Source organism: Fringilla coelebs (genome assembly GCF_963513975.1).
Source record: "Fringilla coelebs genome assembly, chromosome: 3".
In the NCBI taxonomy this organism is placed as follows: Eukaryota; Metazoa; Chordata; class Aves; order Passeriformes; family Fringillidae; genus Fringilla; species Fringilla coelebs.
In genome coordinates this window covers 100,951,362-100,974,126 of record NC_140030.1, presented here as the reverse complement: position 1 = coordinate 100,974,126, position 22,765 = coordinate 100,951,362, and the positions used below count along the sequence as shown (strand labels likewise).

The window sequence follows — 22,765 nt, the reverse complement described above, 5'->3', positions numbered from 1 at the left end:
TTTAAGAAGCAGCATGCTCTGTTTTGTTTAATGAGGTGATGGTTCATGTAAGGAATTACTGAATATCAGAATTCTTTTTACTTTGCTGGTGGTATCTTAACTAAACCATTGAATTAGTATCTGAGGATTAGTTGGAGTAATCTTGGAACAGTGAAGTAAAAGACCTGATATTGTAAAGGAAAAATAAAAGTCAAATCACAGGGGTTTATAAATTTTTAATAAAATCTACCATCCAGAGTCCTTAAATGTGAAATGTACCTTGAAAGCTTATCTGAAATAAGATAAGAATCTCTTCAGTAACACAAAATGAGGTGCTCTATCTTATCAAAACCTTTCATGTACCTGTTAAGTCTTTTGTGCCAGGCTGCTGTTCCTTGTGTGTATTGAGGGACATTTGTGTGCATGTTTGGCAAGTGACTGAGGGGAGCTGACCAATGGTACCTGAGACAGACAAGTTTCTATTATTTGCCTTTGTTTTTTATTTTTTGTTAAATATTTCCAATATATTTGAGGACCTCTTAACAGTGGGGAAACCAAACTTGTGTTCATTACCAATTAATTGCATCAAATCACTTGTTAACTGTCATTTTGGTTTTGCCTTTTTTTTTTTTTAATAGCTGATTTTGGAGTGTCTGCACAGATAACAGCTACAATTGCCAAAAGGAAATCCTTCATTGGCACCCCATATTGGTAACTATGTTTTACTTGACCATAAATATAATGGTAATACAATACTGTTGAAAAATTGTGATAAAGACATGCTCTGTCATTCCTGGGTAGACTAACTGCTAAAGTCTGTGTCAGACTTTCTGGTGATCATAGCTGCGTTACTTATTCCAAACCCTGAATTAGCTGAGTGTCAGAGAAAAGGCTTTCATGCTCTGAAAACTTGAAAGGCTGTGTAGTGCCAACACTGTTGACTAATTTATCTTAATTTAGTAAAAACTAACAGCAATTTTGCTTGCTTTTAACTTTGATCTTAAATATTTTTTTATTCCCTGATTTTTTTTTACTCCCCTGATTTTGGTATTTTATGTTATTTCCCCTCCAGCCTAGATAAAGCTTTTCTACTTGATGAGTTTCCTTTGTCCTCACAGATCCGCAGACTTTCGCTGCTTGTGAATTGTTTCTCTGAGCCATTTTCTCACTTTTTTACCTAAACTGATTGAATTCTGTGATACAGTTCTACCTGTGCTGCCTCTCTATTCTTCCCCATTAAACTAGTGTGTGTAATTTTTCTTATCTGAAGTTCTGCCTTTCATTTAATCCTTTTCCTGCTGAAAGTGGTTGTCCCCTTTCACCGTGAAGTACCTAAGACACATTCTCTACTGTAAAACAGCACTTTTGTCATACGTTTCACAGACAGATACTAAAATTCTGTAGTCTGACAGCATAGTAGGTGCAAGATTAAAAATATATATATATATATATAATGAAAAAAACCCTATGTTCAAGTATTGACTTGAAATAGCCAAGCACAGTATTTTTAGCTTTTTTCTTCACACCAAGGTTTCACTTCCCTTTCAGAATAGCACAAACACCCATCAGTCATAATTATGTGATTGGTTTGTATCTCTTTCCCAAGAAGTCTGGGTGACCTCAGTGCTTGAAAGTCCTGTAACTTTCAAATCATGCCAGTCTTCTCAAATGGCCTTAAATAATAACTTTGAAAGTATTACATAGGTTAAATGCTGATGAAAAGCATTGGTTGTACTTTGCAGAGCTTCTCAGAGATTTGAGAGCAGAAGAAAGGAAGCAAAATTTTTGAGATTGCAGAGAGGAAAATTTAGTTGAAACAGACCATGTGAAGGTTTTAGTGATCGTTAGATCTACATGTGTCTCAGGGCAGGTGAACTGCTGGGCTAGTAACCCTTCCATTTAAGTGTTTAACCCATGTTCCCCTCTCCTATGGTAACTCCCTCATTTTTGATTTAGAGTGATGGGGATTTTAATGAACTCTGGAAGAAATGTGTCTAAATGTAGTTTAGTTATGCAAACGTGAAGTAAGTTCTACCACCAAACCTGCTGATGTTTTCAGATCTACAGATAAGGAGTGGAAAAGGCCCACAAGGGCCATTGAGTCCAACTCTTAGCCCTGTACAGGACATTCCCAAGTGTCACACCATGTGTGGGAGAGCATTGTCCAAACACTTTTTGAGCTCTGGCAGGCTCGGTGCTGTGACCACAGGATATCTGTATTTGAATAATGCATCAGTTGAGATGCTGCTTGATGATCTACTAGAGCACTCTCTTAAGTGTCTTCATCTGTGTTACATTTATTGAGTTACTTAGTGCTACTTTGCAGGTGATCAGGACTGATAAAGCTTAAAGCTAAGAAATACTAACATACTGGCCACCTTGTAGGGCTACATAGAACAATCAAATTCATAATTCACTTTGGCCATGAAAAACATGTGACAATTCCAAGTGAATAATTTCCTTTAGGTATTCCTATTTATGTGCCAGTTATGTTTGTTCATTTTTGCCACCTGAGAATGTGAAACTACTTTGTTGACATAAAGAGGTCACCTGACATGAGTGAGACAGACTTTACAAACAAGGAGTGCTGTATACAGAGGTGACAATGAGTCTCATGCTTTCAGGGTACAAGAAAGCTGACATTTTATTGCTTTTTCTCTTGTTAGAGTTCTGTTCTTCAAAGTCAGTGGATCACTTTCTGGGCAATATGTAAATTTGAGTATTATGTGGATTTTATTGTAATTGAATAATTATACTTCAGGCTCTTTGGTTGTTGAGTAGTGTTTAGTCTGAGACAGATTGATTTCATCCACTTACTCCTGAATGACCATTGTAGAAACTGCCTGTTAGTTATTAGAAGATGACTAAGGGAAACTTCAGGTGTATATTGCATAATTTTTTACACACACACTTGTGTGTGTGTATCTATATATACTGTGACCTTATCAATTGAGAACTTTAAGGAAGAGAATACAATGTGTACAAAGAATGTTTGATTTGTGGTGAGAAGTTTACCTAAGAATATCTCTTACTGTTCAGGATGGCACCAGAAGTTGCTGCAGTAGAAAGAAAGGGTGGCTATAACCAACTCTGTGATCTGTGGGCAGTTGGAATAACTGCAATAGAGCTTGCTGAACTTCAGCCTCCAATGTTTGACCTACATCCAATGAGGTTAGTAAACGGTTAGAGCTTGGTGGGTAAATGCAGCTAATTAAATAATCCATTGGAAGAAATAGCTGTGTGTGCTTGTGGGTTTTGGGTGTACTGTAAGGGCAAGGGCACTGGGCTGTGAGTGTTCTGAGTGAACAGAAATTGGACAGAAATTATAGCAACTCCTTCTGGTGCATAAATGTGTAAAGTCCTGGTTGAGTCTCTTAAACTGATGTGGCTTCTTCTTGCCTATTAAAGGAACTGTTTAATAATTTATCTCATGTATTGCAGCATACCCATGGAAATGCTGTTGTTCTTGTTTTTCAGAGCACTTTTTCTAATGACAAAAAGCAACTTCCAACCTCCTAAATTAAAGGACAAAATGAAATGGTAAGTGCTTTTTTGTTTCAGTAGATAATGAATGTACTGTACTTGGAAATTGATTTTAATGTTTAGCACTTTGTTTTACAGGTCCAATAGTTTCCATCATTTTGTGAAAATGGCACTTACAAAAAATCCTAAAAAAAGACCTACAGCTGAAAAGTTGCTACAGGTATAAATTTATGTATGAGGGGTCTTTTCTAAAGTTACAAAATTAAAATATGTTTAGTGTGAGTGGCTGGAATTTTAATCTCTGTGTTTCCCTCTGTCTTTCAGCATCCCTTTGTTACCCAGCCATTAAACCGAAGTCTTGCCATTGAACTTTTGGATAAAATGAATAATCCTGATCATTCCACTTACCATGATTTTGATGATGATGATCCTGAGGTAGGAATATCTTCTAATCATAGAATCAGATTAGGTTTTTTCTTGCCAGCAAAACTAAATTATTGTGATTTATTGAGCCCCAGGACTTTTTGTGATTTGGGAATCGTCTCGGCGGTTGCTTTTACTTTTAGTTATGCTGCTCTTTCACTCATACAGGCCCTTAGCAAAAATAATTATATTTTTGGGAAGGGAAGATTGAAGAAAAAGAGATTTAAATGCTTCAAAATTTTGTTCATTGCTTTTCTTCGACAATTTTGAAACAGTAAATGTGATAGGCCTCTCCAGTCCTGAGTTCTGCCATGCATTCTGCTGTATGTTTCTTTGTGAAGTTATGTTTCCATCTGCAAAGAAAACATTCATAAAACTGATTCATTAACCTGTGTATGAGAGAATGATCCTGTAGTTGTTTTTGTTCAGTAGTTTGATGTGTGTATTTTGCAGATTGTATTTTTCCATCTTAGAATATTCTGAAACTTGATTTCATTTGCAGTTTTATGAAAGAGTTTCTGACTTAGTGCTCAAACAGCTGGGAAAAAGGAGTCTGCTTATGTAAGAAGATAAACAGCACAAGACTGTAGTGTTTAGTAAATAAGAGAAAAGAGATATTTTGTTACTTCATCCTGTCTTCATACTTTCCTGCACATTAGTGAATACTTTTCGAATGTTTACACTGATGGCCTTTTCTTTTAAAGAAAATCAATACATTTAACACAAATGTATTGATTCTTTAATTACATATTTTTTGTTCTTTTTAATGGGTGAACTAATCTAAAAATGCCTTCAGAGGAAAAGAAGCTTAAAAGAGGCAACTAATTTAAGGGACTAATTTTCAGATTTTACAAGTTAAATGAACTTTTACTCACTTGAACAGCAAAGACCAGCTGACTTTCACCAAGTCTTTCTTAAAAGCTAAAATAAAAAATGTGGAAAGGAGCAAAAGTGAAATAGGTAAATTTTTTTGTGTTATGGAGTGCAGTGCTTACTCATTTTCCAAATAAGAGGGAAAGAGATGAAGGCATAAGGATGACATAATTGTCAATACTTCTAAAAGCAAATGTACGTGCTGGCAGTGGAAGAAAAATTTAATCGATTTTTCTGATAAAAAAAATGACAAGTCAAACACACAAGAACTCCCTTAATGTGATTGACTTTCAGATCACTTAAGAGAAAGGTGTCTGATTCCACATGGAGTCTGCACTGAGTAACCTGGATCTTCTCACCATAAGCTCTTTACTGTGCTTTAGTTCTCTCTCTGCTCAGTGATGAGTGAGAGCTCTGAGAACCTTTAAGAGGTGTTTCTTGGCTTAAAAAATAGTGTTCCCTCTTATATGTCCCTTCTGACTTAGCATTAAGAAGGCTCTTCTGTTGTCTGCTGTATGACTTATCAACTACCCCATAGTTAAGGGTGGTATCAGGAGCAAAAGCTGTGCCTTTTCTGGGGAGAAGCTCAGCAAGTTTTGTGTTTCATATGGAGACTCTCACCACAGGCAGGGCAGTCTTGGCATTGTAGTCTTTCTGATAATAAAAACAAGTGAAGAAAGAAGAGTATATACTTCTTTTATGCACAGTTTAACTTTCTTCAAAACTCACCTGCTTGTAGAGGCATCTGGAGATGTTAATTTAGGGATTGGCCAGTCCTGGCTTGTCAGGATTGCCTGAATGCATCCATCAAAAATCAAAAGTGACAAAATGTGGTACAACATAACATATCCAAAAACACCATTGAGACTTGAGAGCTTCAGACCTACTCTCCAGTTTGTTTAGAGCTATGGATTTTTGGGGGTTGTGGTGTTTATATTTTGAGGGGTTTTGGTATGTTGTTTTCTTTTTTCGAGACAGGGGAGCTTTTCTCCCTGTCAGTGGTCTTTGAAGGCAGGTCTACTGCCCACTCTGGTGACAGGTCTTCACTTGGCCTGTGCTGCTTGTAGGCAGATGCAATCTGATACTGCTTGGATAGTCTGCAGAGCTGTGAGGTAGATCTGAGTTTGCTACATTTCAAAATAATTTTAATACTACATTTTTAAATAATTTTAAACTCTAAGGTGTAGTGAAACACTTCAAAGGTAAAGTATTTAATGTGTGAAAACTAAAACCCATTCTATTATTTGAGTTTAATTAAAAATGTTCTTCTGTTCATGCAGCTGTTGTTCATTTAGCAACTGTATCTGAAACTGACATTTCCAGTATTTTTCCCTACCCCAGCTTGTGGAAGGCTTCACTTAATTTCTCATTCAGTCATGGACAGGATCGCTGCTTGGGAGTCTGGACTTAGGAGATGTTGGCAATTGCCTGCTCTCCCTCTTTCTATGACAGTGATTCCCAGGATGAATGTGATGTTAGCTGAAAAGGTTGCAAAGAGGAAGGTGCTCATGTTTTATGCCTAGCACACTACAAATTTTGGGGATAAGATTGCTTTTGAGATCTGTGCCATGGTGGAAATTGTGCCCAAATGGCATTTGTGTCAGGAAGTTAACCTACATTCCTTTGTCCTCCTGCACAGCTCAGATGTCAGTGCAGATATTTCAAGGTGACTTGAGGACTTTGTCCTCATGACTGAGGGATGAAGATTTGATCCTGAATGTAATTCTGTGGTCATGGAGAAGATGACAGGAGGACAGGCTTTGTCTGTAGTGCATCTGTGTCAGGGTGCAAGTGCTCACACAGTATTGCTGCAAAGGTGAAAATACCTCCTAGTCCTGCTTCAGCTGGGCTCCTGGTGCTGGAATTGCAGATGCACACATATCAGACATGACCAGGCAGTGCCTCTTAATGAAGGATTATAAATGAGCAACCTTTCAGCACATGATATCAGATCAAACCTTGACATGCTGTAGCCAACCATTTTCAAAGCCCAAAGAGTGCACAATAGACAGAATGGAACTGTGGAAAGGAAAGATTGACACAAGCTGTGAGAAACAAAAAAAAAAACTGCTGGTGAGAATGGAGAAAATACACATCCACAGCCTGTAAATCTCTGCAGTTTCAAGGAAGAGCAAAGTGAACAAAAATGGGAGGTGAAACACCATGTACATGTGTTTGATCCTAACAGCAATCAAGGAAGTAGTGTGTGATGAAAAGGGGAGAAGGGAAATCATGTTTGCAGATTGTATTTTAGGAATAAATAGAGTCTCTGAGCTATTCATGACTGTGAAAGTACAGCAACAATAGTGTTAGTTACAAAAGGGTAATTCACATGCAAAGATGCCCACCATGGACCCTGAGGCAGTGAACAAGGATGCAGAATGCCCCCACATTTCTAAGGGAGCTTGCAGTGGTGAATGTAGAAAGAAGAGGGGAAAATCCAACAGAGGCAAAAAAAGAAAGCCAGGTCTTAAAGTGCAGAACACTTTATCCTGTAGAGAAGTAAATGGAAATTCAGGGGAAAAATAGAAGTGGAATATAAATATGAAGGTGAATTTGTAGAAATTTTGCTATCTCTCTTGCCACACAGCACATGAGTACTGGAATACTCCTTTCTAGTCAGCTTTGAAAACCTCAGGTAAATTTCTCATGTGCTTAAATAACGTAACTGATGACATTTTCAAAATCAGTTTAAGTTAAAAGCTGGGGAAATTATTTCAGTATGTCATGGAGTGAGATCTGCCAGTAAGTCAGATTTTGTCTTACTGCTTATTTTAAAAACTACCAATATCCTTAAACTGAATGGTGAAAAAGAAAATGTGAGCAAAGAGAAAAGCTGGCCAGCATTAGCTTTACTTGCTCAAATGCAGTGTTCTAAAATCCCTTATACTGAAGGCACTCAACAGTTAAAATGTCTCCAAATAATTCTAACTTTAATATATTTTAAAAAATGCATACAATCTTTACATTTAGCCTTCACTTGATTTTTTTCCTTTTTTTTATGTTATGCTAAAGAAGCCTGCTACAAAGTGTTACACAATATAAGGTTTCAAGTGAATATATTTTGGCATTAAATATTTTACTTTTCTATTCTAGCCTCTCATTGTGCCTCACAGAATTCATTCAACAAGTAGAAATGGGAGAGAAGAAAAGACACGCTCTGAAATAAACTGTAAGCACGTGTGGTGTGACAATATGATGTATCTAATCATTGATATTATTTCAGCTGGTGTTTTGGGTATCTGACATACATAGAAACATTTTTAGTGATACATAGGAAAATAAAAGCTTAGACTGTTTCACTTAAGGATATAAGATGTGTAAAATATTTTTATACACCCTTTGTCCGCACTTCGGCAGAGTTGGTTATTGTTTCATCTTAATTGAACAAGACATAGCCTGAGCTCTTCTGAGAGCAAATTGACACTGTTTTACATGTTACTCCAGGAAATTTATTCAGACCAATGCCAGATTCACCTGGGTAACAGAATGGCAAAGGATTATTCTTTCTTCCTTAATTTAGTATTTTGGACTTGCTTTTGAATTGAAACATTCACACAGAGGTCAGGAAGGGAGGAGATTGATCATTGGCCATTAAAAGCAGACTCCATCCCCCAAGTTGTAGTAACTACTTTGCTTGAATTAAATACTTAGAGCTTTAGCTGTCTTTTCTTAAGGTAAAATCTAGAGTAGGATTGTTCAAGAAGTCCTGCCAATGAGTTGTTCTGGAAGATGTGCTTAATTCACACCAAACTTCATTCAGCACTCTTTAGTGCTAGTGAGTCTCTCAGAAAAGCAGATCCAACAGTGAATTCACATCATGGATAGTTCTTTCTATAAAGTACAGCTGTATTGCACCTCTGAAGAGGACCCTTTGCTCAGTGGTTTTCCTGTTCCTTCTAACCAGAAGGTGAGGCAAATGCCGATTGGGCTGCCTTTGTGATAAAAGAGTACTTTCTGTGCCCATTAGTTTTTCTAGCAGTCACAAGATGCACTCATTAAACTGGATTTTTCTTTTTGTTAGCCTTTGGTGCTAAGTCTTTTCTAACTGGAGCCCAACTTCTTGTTTTCCTTTTCTCCTCTTTAGTTGGCCAGGTAAAGTTTGATCCACCGTTGAGGAAAGAGACAGAGCCACATCATGAATTTGTGAGTAACAAGCAGCATGGGCTATGCACTACCCTTTAATCTCTACAAATATCTGTGGGGGAGGAGAAATCCAAGATGTGTAGCAAGTTCAGTGATACTACTGAACTTGTTAGTGATTTTACTGACAAATTGTAACATAGTGGGTTTTTTTGTGCCATGACATTCACTATAGGTAGCAAACCTCCTTATTTGTGGTTTCTGCCAGGTGTGCTGTATGGAGCTAAGCAACAGTTGTGTTGCAGGTTTCCTCTAGCCTTTATTTCTCACTGCCCAGTATACCATTCCCTTTATTTGCAGAGTTATTTTTTTGATTGTAGAATTCTTGTGTGTACTCATCTCTTTCTTCACCCTTGTTCTTGTATTGACAATTGAAATAATAAAATTGAGAGCTTGGGGAAAAGGTATGATGCATTTTAAAAGACTTTCCTCTGTGAATAATCCTTCTGTGGCCCTGCATCACAGCTGAGCCGTGCTGAGTCTGACAGCTATTTTAGGGCAAGGTGTATTGCCAATGTTTTCCTCTTGTGGACCCATCAATACAAGGGGTGTGAGAGCTCAAGCTGTGAGGGAAGAGGTGTCTGTGCAGTCTCACAATTGCAGTAGCTTCCTCTCTTCTGTGGAGACTGTTGCTTTCCACATTTGTGCACTCGGGCAATTTCTTCAAGATGAAAAGACACTCCTTTGCTTCCTCACTGCAGACTTATGTGTTTTCTCTGTTTTTCTAAGGCAGGTATTAGGGAGAAAAAGTTGGCTTAGTAATTAGGTGGGAGGGACGCTGACTTAGCTCAGAGTTGATTTTTGGAAGGGTGTGTGCTTAGGAATGTACTTCTGTAGTGTACAAACCACATGTGAGTCGGATTTCTGACACAGACTTCCTTGTGGTGCTCTGTGGTTGTACTGAAATAATCCTTCCAAGTGCTTTGCCCTTTGGTAGTGGGTCAGCAGACTCTGGGTGTAAGAGGTTGTATTTAATCTTGCTTGTCCTCAGAACTGGCTGGACAGGGAGCCTCAGTTTCTGGTGCCTGTTTGAGATGGAGGAGGACAGCTTACCAAATCACTCATAGGATTTAGGCAGGATTTCAGATGTGTTACTAGACTTTGGCATAACCACATAACAGCATTATTTAGGAGCCCTGGTTATGTAAGTTTTTATTAAGTATGATAATGAAGGCAGTGCTTCCACTACAAACCCATCATTTAACTCAAAATTATTTTTGAACTGATTCCAAGTTATTTTGTCTTTGCTTCCTTGTTGTAAAGAAAATACAATTGGAAGCATTGTATAGTTGAAACTGTCATGCTTTTGCTCATTAAGAGTTTTATTTATACACACACAGAGTTATAATTGTAAAAAGATGTTAGTGGAGAGATTGAAACTTTAAAAATACTTTTCCCATTTCTTTCTTATCAGTCACTGATGATAGAAACCATAGTGGCTAACTCCATGGAGCAGTTGTGCTTTTATTGCACTTTAGGACCTTGAGCTGCTAAACTGGAGAGAGATTTTCTAAGGGATTGAAAGCACAGCTTTTGAGAGCAGTTCTTTGACAGGTGTTGTTGGAAGGGAGGAATCTAGCCTTTTCCTACACTCTGTGTTAGCAGACAGCACCTTTGTACTGTGGAATCGCAGAAGTTCTTGCTGCTTTGTGAAGGGACTTGAACCATCCAAATGAATTCTGCTGATAAAAAAATATCTTAGCATCGTTTGTTCTGGTCAGATGTTGCATATGTGAAACCTGTCGAAGGAACTTGCCTCATCTCCCTGTCTATACAGAATACCTGTAACTGTTAGTTTAAATCTTTCTGAAGAGGAAAATTAACTGCTCCGTGCTTTATGTCAGGAAGAAGCATGCAGACCTGATATAGACGTGATGTTGGGTCGAGAGACCAAATTATAAACATATATTTATAGATTAGCTGAAGAACCAATGGACAATTTAAATTGGCATGGCAAATTGCAAACAAGTGACCTATTCAAAGAATGGAAGCTTTAGCTAAGAGCCTCAGCACAAACCAGTCTGTGGGAGAAGTTTGTAACAATCTGCCCACTCCGACAGAGGATGTCTTTGAAATGCAAGTGGGAGCAAGAGATGATTGTCTCTTCCTCCAGCAGTAACAGTGTGGATGTGTTTCCAGTAAAGCAGTTCTGATGCTTCTCCTTCTGTCTCACCAAGCGTGCTTAAACTTGCGCTCAGTTACTTATTTGTGTGAGTGCTCAAAGCCCTGGACCCCTGCAGCATGAGAAGTTACTGTCAGTGCTGCACTGAGATGTTGAACTGGACCCTGGCTGGGGCAGTTTGTCACACATTACCACAGTTCAGCTGATGAACAGTAATTAATCATTTTGGTATTTGGTGATGTGACCATTCCCTTAACTGTGTTGTACCTCCATTGCAAGAACTGTCTTAACATGGTTTTGAGTTTCAACTAACAGTATCTCTTTTTTTTTTAAGCGAGAAAATTTACCTTTATGTGCATCTGGCTTTCAGTCACAATATAAATAATTTGCTTTTCTTGATCTCTATCTAATGAACAGCCTGACAGTAGCGATTTTTTGGACAATTCAGAAGACATATACTTCACTGCAAGATCTAACCTGGTATTTTTCATCTTATGCCTTTCTTTGTCAGTGTTAGTTTTGTCCTTGTTTTCCTTTTCAAAGTTCATGTTTTGTCCTGTTGTTGTAGTAGTGGTGTTTTCATCTGTAAAAATCATTAAATGTAACTGTTGGTGTGTATGTGTATTTCTGTAGTGTGGAAAGAAATTCTTATGTGCAGCATTGACAGTATTTAGCCTGTAATCATATTTACTCGAATCACTCTTACAGAAGGGGCTCAGTGTTATGCATTCATGCATTCATTGTAATTTCTTTACTGTCATACTGGGCATAATTTGTTAGTTCTTTGGAGGGTGATTGAATATAGAAGAAACATTTTCTTTGTGTTGCTGTCTGGTAGGATTTTTTAAATGATCCCATGCAAGACTATAAAATTATGTAAGTCTGTGAATTCTCCAGATGATAATTATGTTACAAAATGAATATACATTTAATAGAAATAGCAGAAAACGGGCTCATAACTGTTTTCAATGGCATTTGACATCATTAAAATCTGATAAATTTTCCAAATTTTCTGTTGTTGCACTGCTAAAAAATTTAGTTTGTTTGCATCACACTGTGGAAATTAATCTAGGAAGTGAGTTTTCTTACTTCTCTGTGAGTTTTCTTACTTTTCTTAATTCTCTGTTCTTTGTGTAGTTAGACACAGACTGTTGAGAAAAAGGAAGATTCTGTAGTAAATTAAGAGCATTAATCTACTAACTTTCTTGGATGTGTGAGATGTTTAATATAAGTGCACTGAGACGAAGATGGGAGACTGGGGTGTGTGAGAATGTCTTGGGTTTTATGTGATTTTTGTTCTTAGGGGGTTTTTTGTTTGTTTGTTAAATCATCTGTTGTCCTGGTGTGACTTGAATCTACCAGAAACATAGTTAGTGAAAGCTTAGGCTGTCTTGCCTTTCTTGGCAAGAAATTTGTGTATTGCTTCCTTAAAAGAATGTTTCACAAATTGTTTTGAGATTAGTAGCTTAGATTTCCCTATGTGGTGGCAACACCCCATCCTGTGCAGTTCCTCTCGTTTTGAGTCTTGTTTTGGCTTTTCAGTTTGGTTTGCCTCTCGTTTTGAGTCTGGTTTTTGCTTTTCAGTTTGGTTTGGTTTTGGTTTCCTCTTTGCAGTTTAACACTTTTTTTGTTTTTGTTGTTTTTTGGTTTTTTGGTTTGGTTTTTTTTTGTTGTTGTTTAAGGCTACTTTCTGTGTTGTCACATATCTTGCTAGCCTGGTATCTGTGGGTCTAAGACCAGAATGAGAACATGTCTCATAACTGGACTGTCCTTTCCCATCCTTCTTCTACCCCATGCTGTTTGATACACTCTTCAAAAACTGTGACTGTTATAAAACTTACTGTTGTCACAATCGTGCGATGTGTTTTTAAAGTCACTCAACAGCACTTTCTCTGTTTCACTGCTTTCTTCACATCCTCCTGTGCTCATTTTTGAATCAAAGCAGAGAATTTAGAGTAGATGGTAGTGTATCACCTATTTGTGAGATTCTTCAGTAAGATCTCACCCTTAGAGGAGATAATTACTAGTTGGTTGATTCTTCTCTAGGATACACTGATCAGAAATTTTCTCTGTCTCCTCCCCCACTCCTGCTCTGACAGTGTTGGTTTCAGATATGTTCATTGAGAAGTGGTATGTGAGTTTTTCAAATGTTATCAAGAGGAAATGATTGTACTTTTTCCTAAGCATGATGTACCACCTACTGCAGTTGGGCTGTTCCCTGCTGTTGTACTGGTTTTATCCAATACCCCCTAACTAACGACTCCATTGCAGAGCTAAGATCATAAAACAAAATTGTCATAGATTGAGGCATATTTTGGGCCACATACAGTTGATGCTGAAACAAATTTAGGGATTGAGTGATAGGGTTTTGCACAGCTGGATTGATCACATGGCAGTTTGTGCACATTACCTTTCAAACATTTGATACCTATGATGTGGCTACACTTAAAAATCATTTCTCTCTTTTCTTCTTCCCCTCCTTCTGCCTGTGCTTTTCTGAGACACCTACCTGGATCTGCCAGAAGAATGGAGAAATTCAGTACAGGTCTCGTTTGCAGGGAAAATTTTGGATCCAAACCCCAGTATCTCTTAATGCAAATTGCAATCAGAAAGGACGAGATAGTGCTTCTCTTTCATCTTATACAAATATACTCCTTTGATTCATAGCTAAATAAATAACAGACTATTTTGCTCTAGATACAGGCTCTTCTGTCTTTCAAGATAGATATTTTTTCTTTTTTCTGCAACTAGGCAACAAGTTTCTCAGAAACTTTCTTGGGTACCTTCTATCCTTTGAGATTCTTTTGCACATGCTCCTTCCTGTCATTTGGAGTTCTTCATGTTCCTATTTTGTCTTCTTAGTCTTATGTGCACATTAGAGTTTGCATAAGGTAGATATTTTCATCATCTTTCTGTATATTTTAAAAACAGCTCAAATAAGTTGCAGAGCTGAGCATTTGCAGTGAGCTCAGGAAATGGTCTAAATCAAAGTCACCTTTAAAAATATGTACTCCTTATTCTGGGACATTTTTAACCTATGCTATTGAACCCGAGTCACAAAAGCTTATTGTTTTTCTAACTCAAAGCAAAATGTCACATTGAACCAAATGAAAATATTTTCATTTAGCTTATCCTGGTCTACAATGAAATTCTGTGGCAAAACATTTTTCTTCCCATTTGTAGTGAGCTGAAAAATAATTCTGGTTCATACATGGAGAACTGTTCTGCACACCTTAAGTGAGAAATACCATCAGAGAATTTCCCAAAAATGATGAAGTGGGAAGGAACCCCTGGTGATCCCTAGCTTACTTCTGTTTAAACTAGGGGCCTGGAGTAATTTAACCTGAAGGATATAACACACAGTAAAAAGTGTGGAATTCTACTGTTAAGGTGACAGAGGATTGAATAAAACTTTGCTTTGGTATCTCAGGTTCCAACCTATAATTGTTTTCAGTTATTACAAATGTAACATTCATTTAGGACTTGTTTAGCAAAGAATTCAGTTAGAGGTTTGCAGCTCCCATGCTGTCTGCACTGTTGTCCTTGCCAGGTGCATTTACACAGTTGGTCCTATTTAAATACTTTTGTCATGGTTGGTTTTTGTTTTCTTTTGCCTCATAAATATGCTCTGGGCTTAATAATTTGTGATCATTTTTGGTAGCAGTTACTTTTAGGAATATAATGTTTCTCATAGCTATTCTGTGATTTTTAATTAGGTGTGGCAGAAAAGCTAAGATATTGGTAGGAAACGACTTAACTAAAGAGATTGACATAGATAACAGAGAACCTTACCCAGGAGCAGTTTTCTTTCATTTCAGTCATTTTTTCTCCTCACTACACATACATACATATGCTTTTTCTCTGCTGCAAGCCATGAAGACTCCTGTCCTACTTTAGCTAACCTAGCTCTAAAAACATACTGCAGCTATCAGTCTGGGGTTTCGGACAGTCTTCATTCCTTTTCCAGCTTCAGGTAGTGAAATGGGGCATGGTCCTTAGATCAGAAGAAAATAAGTGGAAATAGTGGAAAAGTACCAGTGGATTTGCTCTTTTGTTTTCCTCCTGTGTATGTTTTGGGTATTTTCTGCTTGGAAAAAGTAATTAAGAAAATGAGATGCTCAGTTTTACTGCTGAGGAGGCAAGGGGATGTTCACAGACAAAATACATGGAGAACTGAAATACAAAGGAAGAAGGGAACAGGGGTTGTGTAGCAGTAATGCACAGTAAAACCTCACTCAGCCACCAGAGAAGAATTATATTTAGGCTGTTCAAAAAAAAAAATACATTCAACTTGGTTTTTCTGATGCATTAGGCCATCCAGAGAAATTCAAGAATGCACTTTTTATTGAAATAAAGGCATTAAAATATAGAATATGCCGTAGGTAGTGCTAGGCTCTTATAAAAATTAGCTTCCTCTTTGATGAAACAATGAGATAGGAATTGCTTTGTCATTTTACTGAGATAGAGTTGTGTATGTGTCTTCTTACTTGATATGTCAGTAGTCAAAAGGTGATTTGTATTCTTTGAAAATGAGTTACTCAGGCAGTATTTTGTATATTTCAAGTCTTAATTTTGCCACTTTGATTGGTCTTGTTAGTTTTCAAGAACAGCAAATGTAGGAAGTAACTGTGAATTCCTGGTTTGCTGTATACATTCTGTTTTTGAAGGCCTGAACACTGAAAAATAGATTTCCTGGACAGCCCAGCCCTATAGAACAAATTAGGATGGTAAGACTGTTAAAGATACAGTAGCAGTTAACTTACAGTAAAATTCTACAGACATTAAATAGCAGGTTTTTAAACTTAAGCCACAGAAGGTATTGTAGATTTGATCATTCCTTGGGAATTTTTTTCATAGCATGGCCTTACCATCACATGTTTTCTAGAAATCTCTATACTGTTTTTAATACTCTCTTTAGTCATTGATTACTTTGCACATGTGCTTTATCTAAGGCATGGTGTGGCTTTCTACATGGCAGCTTCCTTTAATGTTACCTAAGCTGTTGAGAAGAACTGGTGATTATTCCCTGTATTACCATTTTTCCAAAGCAGTCCCTACCAGCAAAGAGCACTCAGGTCTTGCACATGGATGAGTTGTTTCAGGAATGAGCTGTTGGTAACCTGGGGTTGCATCTTTGATTCAATACCAGGATCACAGACCTCATTGCTACTGGCTGTAGATCTCAAGATCTGTTGGAATATATCTGTCTAGTCACTCAGATTTATTCCGTGTCAATTTTGTCTGATCTAAAATCAGGGAATTTGAGTTAACTAACCAGCATTGTATGTTTGTGTGTTAAATGAAAATATTAATATATATTGATGAAGTTGATGGGTAACTTTGCATATATTAGTAATTAATGCTAATGCGTTCTTCCCAGTAGAAATCTGTAACTTATAAGGTTTGATACCTTTATGTGTGGCTTTAAAAAATCTACTGGGTGTTCTGGTGCAGTGTAACTGCTCACTGGAGGCTTTGCTGGATACATGCAGTTTTTATGAATGTTTCTGTATCAAATATGTAGCTAGAGTAGATTTAGTTAATATAAAATTATAAGTTCTGTGTGTATTTGAAATAGAAGGTAGAAGAAAAATGTATTTCATTTTTAAAACGTCTCTAGCTCTCAGTATTTATCAAGAGATCAAAAGTAGAAATTTCCCTGGTAAGGGAGTACTTGACCCTAGCTTTGGAGTGAAAACCAGCAGTATTTAAAGGGATTAGGAAGAGTATATATGACCAATTAAAGTCATAGTCAAATTTATGTTACGCAACAGTAAACAGAACCAAAAGATAGATTTTGCCCTTTAAAATGTTTTGACATAAATAATTCTTACAGATGTCATCTTTGATAAGGAAAATTCTAGTAACTCTTAAAAGATCTCATGGCAGAGGAGGGCTCCTTTTGTTTTAGATGTATTTATTTATTTTCTCTTAATATTTTCCTTGTCATTGCTGTACAATGTATCTGTCTTTCTGTATCCATACATTGAACTGTGTGTAAATTCAGATGGACAGACATTTTGGGTCTGCCCAGCGTTTTGCAACATTGAGGGCTTGTCTCTTCAAGGTGAAAATCTCAGGTTTCTGTAACCCCTCAGTAACCCCACTGTTGCAGGGTTACTTTTCTCAGCAGTTTCCCAATCTTTGTTCTCTTTACAGAGACTCACACCACCTGTTTAACCTACTTACTTGTGACTCTGGTGACACCTTATGTTTCCAGTCTTGTGATTTTCTGCTCTAGAGCCTGAATCCTCAAAATATCTGTGCTTGCAGGTGGAAGTTTCTGAGATTGCATAGAAGTAATAGAAGTACTTGCAGCAAAGAAAGTTGATTCTCTTTCTTGCTGGTGGATTATAGAACATCCACTGGTGGTGAGGAATCAGGTCAATAGATGTAGATGGAGTTTGGTGGTTTGGGGAATCATTTAATTCTAGAATAAAGATGTATAATAAAGTTGATAGAGAGATTGAAAAGTCAATCTCTCCATGGTTCAGGAAATGCCAGCACCAGGCTTGCATTTACAATTTTTATTCAGCCCTCTGATCTATACATTCTTTTATGTCGAGTCATTAAGAGTTGCGTAGTGTTTTTTCCACAATATTTCACTTGTTTTGGGAAAATACATAAAGTCACTGAAGCAACCAAATGCTACTGACAGCTGTGGTAGACACACCCATGTGCAAACTACTACTTAGCTTTACAGGGCAGGTTAAAGGGTGCAGTAAACAACCTGAAACTCCTTGGCAAGCAAAAAACAGTATTTACAGCTTTGTATTAATGTGATTGCCCTTCAGCCTGGAACTGGGGGCTGCAGTGGTTTCTACTTCATCAGCTTGGAAGACTGGCAAATCTGGTGTGAGACTTTTCCTCTGATTTTTAAAAATGCCCTTTTGAAAGATCAGCCCCATCTAATCCAGATTTCCTCTTAAATTCTTCTTAAAGCTTGGATATCTGGGCCTGTTGATGAAGGGTCACATACTTTTTGATATGAGTTGCAGCTGAAAGGGGCCTTTTCAACAGAAGGTGTTTGGGAGACCTTTAAAATGTTTCCTGAGAAGGAAGAGTGTAGCTCCATTTATCACTAATTTAGGTCATCAATAATTTGTTTCTCCTGGCGAATACACTCACTATTTTGGGAGCAAATTTATGCCCATATTTCTCCTGTTGTGATCCACCTGAAGAAAAAAAATAGACTGTAATTATAGGAGTATTCTCCAAGCAGATGCATATTTGATTGTGCTTCAGTGGGGTCCCTGTATTCCATTATTGCATTAAATATTTATACCATTATGGTTTTTATTTTAAAATAGTGTTGAAGGCCTATTAGCGCATCTTTTTCTGTGTAGCCTGCACTCCATGATTGCTGGATTGTTTGACTTTGTTAATTCTGTTTTGGCTTTTTTTTTTTCCAAAGAAAAGGTCTTCCTAATATATGCACATATTGGTATAACCAGAGTGATAAAAACACTTACTGTCCTCTCTGCTTATTTTTTAAATGTTTCCATGTGGTAAAGGATTTCAGGCTCCCTGCCAGAACTACTCCCCGTCTGAAATGACTACTAAATGTGCCAGTGAGGGGTAGTTGGGTTCTCTATGGAATCTGGTAGATTGCAAAGTCCTGAATTTTATTTTTCTCTTATTATTGTATTATTTTTGTTGTTGTTTTGTTTCTTTTTATGCAACTGACTTTATTTGAGCAAAGGATCTCTTGTGTGCAAGGAAGGGGCAGAGGTCAGAGTTAAAAGGAATTAGAGGTGGAGCACACTGGCAGAGAGGAGATTTTGGGTGCAGTGGGCCTGAGAGTGGTGTTAGGGGGCAGGAAGGCCAGAGAATTCAGCTTATTTGGTATCTCAGGTGTTGCAGAGGGAATAACAGCAGCATGGCACAGGGTGTGTGTTGGATGCTCACCTGTTCACCTTAAAAGATTCATTCTCTTATGTTTTAGGATCTACAGCTAGAATATGGTCATGGTCCTCAGTGTGGCTACTTTTTGGGTGCAAATAAGTGAGTAAGCTACTGCATTTTCTGTCTTTAATTCGTTCAAGACTATTTTAATATAAAGACTCATTAGCTGAAATGGATGTAGTAAAATAAGTCAAACTTGTTTCTGTCAGTTAAAATTCTAAAATCACTTATTTATTTCTAAAATAATAGCAACTGTAATGATACAGAATTGCAACACTTTTCAGTGTTTGAGGCTGTATTGACCATATTGTCTTTGTGGAGGTGTAATCTTCCTTTTAAGAGCTGTTATCTTGGTCTACTTGTTTATGGAATGTTCTGCATGATAGGTCCCACAGAGCACAATTTTACCCCATCTGGGAACTGCCTGTGCTGCTCTTCGACATTACTTTATGCCCTTCTTGTAGGGCACTAGGAACATGCAGTTATAGATGCTTTAAAAAATACAACTTACCTTTCTTAGCAAGCCCTTTAACTTCATGCTCATACCTTTAATCATCTTGATGTATTAATCATATGAAATAATTCTCCATGTAATTTTGCCTTTGCACACAATTGCTTAATTACATTTATGCATGCCAGAATTAGGATGCCTACCTTTGATTTGCTAAATTAAATCATACTAAAATGCAAAAAACCTAAGCATGGAGCATGCTATTTTTGCATAGTCTTTAACTGGGAAAAAATCAGTACTGATAATTTTTGAAATCCTCTTGTTCCTTAGTACTGTGATTCTTCTCTGTGTTTTCAGACAAAAACATGAGTATGAAGTCCAGAATGTTACAAAAAATTAACCAGGGAAGGATTAATTTATCCCAACAGTAGTTTCATACTTGTCAGTCTGTTTATTTTATTTAGTATTATGATTTTCTTATGGATTTCTTTTAAATTGGATTAAAGTATCACAGTCCTTGTTTTACAGTAAGAGGAAAAAGGACATTGCACTTAATGGCAATACATGAATAAACAAACATGAAAGGGTGCTGTGTGAACAATAAATTTTAAAAATTTGCAGCTGTGTTCATTTTTATGTGGATGCTGGATGAATATTCTGAAAGCCAGCTGAAATAACATACTTAGAATTATTTACTGAAAGAATCATAGGTGCTTTTGATAATTGTGCTTGTGTCCCACAATTAAATTATGTTCTTGTTCTTATTTAATGCTGAAGGAGTCTCTTAAAATCAGTTGAAGAAGAACTACATCAGCGGTAATTCTGTTTCTTTTTTCCTCTCGTGTGTGTTTCAAAAGTAATTCATGCATTGATTTTTTTGTCTGTCCCAACTGCTTCTTGTTTGTCCCTGTGCTTGCTGAGAGCCTGTGAGAGAGGCATAGTTGCCTAGATTGCAGCTGTACTTTAAAGAACAATAATGATTTTTAAAAAGACAGTAAAATTCTATAAAAGAGGTAAATTTTGAGCTCAGAATCTTTCACAACAGTCAAGGTAATTTTAATACAACTCACTCAACCATAGTACTTTGTTCATTTTCTTAGGGGGCATGTGGCACATTTAGAAGATGATGATGATGCAGACGATGATTCTAAACAGTAAGTCCTTCTTGTAAAAATAAATAAAATCACATTCTTGAATAGATGAGTATTTGGAAAAAGAAAAAAAGGTTGAATACATTCTGTAGCAACTTAGTATTCTTTTTGCTGTGGCATTCTTAAAGATAGGTATTTCCATCTTGTTGCTAGATTACATCACCGTAAGTCATCTCATTCTGCTGATTGTTATAAACTGGGGGAGGGGGAAATCTTGTTTCTTGATTGATACAGTTTTCTTTTTATTTTCTATTATGGAACAAAATGTTGGCATCATTATGTTGAGCCATTAATATGTCTGACTACAGTCCTAGTGCCTTCTTTAGAGCTGATAACTATATATCAAAATAAAGCTCATGAAAAGTAGATAAAATATATACATTACAGGCTTCTCTAGATGTTTGAGTTTGTTCTGTGTTCTCAGTTAGGAGGATGCTTGTATGGGTGCTTGGTTTTTGGAATAGAGCTGACTTCCTTTACTCAGAGGGAACAAATTTGACTGCAAAGGCATGTGTCAAATTACTGATGTTCATATTAAATTCCACTGGTATAAGTATTCTTGGGCTCTATTTGATTATAGATGAGAGCTGAAACAATTTAAAAAGCAAAACCAGTATGTGTAGATTTACATTCCTAAAGAAATCTGGTGTAAAGACCAAAAGGATCCATGCCATTGAGACATAATTTTTGTTTGCTTTCTGTTAATGGGTAATTTGGAAAGCTGTTGCTTCATACAACAAACCTTTAAAACTTGTGTTATCTATTGCTGGCATCTCTCTCTTGCAGAGAACCAAACTATAATCTCTTCTTTGGTTTTTTTTGAGTAATTTTACTGCTTTTGTGAACCATCTCAGCTTGGTTCCTCCATCCATATGAACCTCTGGATGTTTTTTTGTCTACAGCTCCGTTTCTGTTCATTTTTGTTTAATGTTTCTTCCCCTTCCCCCCCACCGCCACTTCTTGCTCTGCTTGCAGCCAGTACCATAAATTCAGTAATGTTCCAGGGCTTGGAACCTCTTGATCCCTGCTGTCTTGAAGTGCTAGCACTGTAGCACTGATTTCTTTGAGTGCTTTGAGATCCTTGTTCCTTGCACGAGCTCCATCAGGCCCTTCAAACAGCATTGGCTTCAGCTGCTCATGTGGCTGTTGTGTTTCTGTAGATTTTCTTTTTTAGGTTAGTCAAGAAAGAACCTGAGATAGCTTCTGGAGAGATTCTAATCCGTCTGACCCTGGGGACCAGTAGTCACTGATTGTCTTCCAGAATTGTCTTGGTACTGTTTGTTTCTTCTGATATATCATCCTAAGTACTTTTGCCCTACAGAGATGGCCTGACAATGTGTAAAACCTTGAATCCCTCAACCTTGGGTCAGACAGATTCTGCATCTGTGCCTTTTTCTTGATATCTGCTGGACCCCAAAGATCTGCTGCAATTATTGGTTCATCTGCCTGGTCTTGAATATCTTTCTGTGAAACCCACTGAAGATTCAAGGCTTTGGTTTGATTTACATTCTGTGAGGTGGAGCTGCAGTTGAGGAGCACATGTGACATCAGTTACTTTTCCCTTCAGACCCAGAACAAAAGCAGTGAATCCAGTGTACCTCTTGCAACCCAAACTGGTGCCACTGCATGAAATTGAGTGATAGTAGCAGCAGAGAACCCATGTTTTAGAGAACAATATAAAGTTATCACTCTTCATTTAATAATTTTGATTGTTTGGATATTTCTCTTTCTCTCATGTGCAGCAAGGCTGCTGATACTTGAATTTCCTGGTTATGGGAAGTAGCAATTACTGGGGCACTGCCCTGCATGAATAGCAGTGACAAACTGCACCTAAACCCTCTCGTTGAGACAAGGGCACACGGTCCTTTGTACACACATCTGTCACATGTGTGCCAGATTGTTGCCTTTTTGCTTTCTTTGGCTGCCCAGTAACATTGGTTGTCTGAAATGCAGGAAGAATACAAAAGAAATGGAAATGGAGCTTGAACCCTCATGAATGAGGACTTAGACTTGGCCCCCTATTACTAAGAGAAGATAATTTCTTCCACCAAAGCAGCTAAAATGCATGACACAGGGGAACTTGTTCTCAAAATCCCCTTCCAGCTTCTCTGAAATACAAGCAACAGATAAGATGCAAGGACAGAAACTCCTGGAAAGAATGAAACCAAGCAGACAAGTTGTTGGCCTGTAAACAAACAGGCAGATATCTTACTACCTTGAACATTATTTAAAAAT

General features: G+C 37.3%; 1 protein-coding gene across 6 annotated transcripts in view; it reads left to right on the top strand.

The window, feature by feature from the left end:
* The window catches only part of MAP4K3 (mitogen-activated protein kinase kinase kinase kinase 3), a 65,561-nt gene that overhangs the window by 20,388 nt on the left and 22,408 nt on the right, over positions 1–22,765 (top strand). For 4 of the 6 annotated variants that reach the window (XM_084202071.1, XM_084202070.1, XM_084202073.1 and 1 more), the window contains exons 8-17: positions 618–690; positions 3,019–3,150; positions 3,457–3,519; positions 3,601–3,682; positions 3,787–3,897; positions 7,855–7,930; positions 8,846–8,904; positions 18,969–19,027; positions 20,157–20,195; positions 20,480–20,533. In XM_084202071.1, the coding sequence (XP_084058197.1) occupies positions 618–690; positions 3,019–3,150; positions 3,457–3,519; positions 3,601–3,682; positions 3,787–3,897; positions 7,855–7,930; positions 8,846–8,904; positions 18,969–19,027; positions 20,157–20,195; positions 20,480–20,533 (748 nt within the window). Of the gene's footprint in view, positions 1–617; positions 691–3,018; positions 3,151–3,456; positions 3,520–3,600; positions 3,683–3,786; positions 3,898–7,854; positions 7,931–8,845; positions 8,905–11,440; positions 11,504–18,968; positions 19,028–20,156; positions 20,196–20,479; positions 20,534–22,765 lie in introns of all 6 variants that reach the window. The other 2 variants (XM_084202075.1, XM_084202072.1) reach the window with 2 other exon arrangements.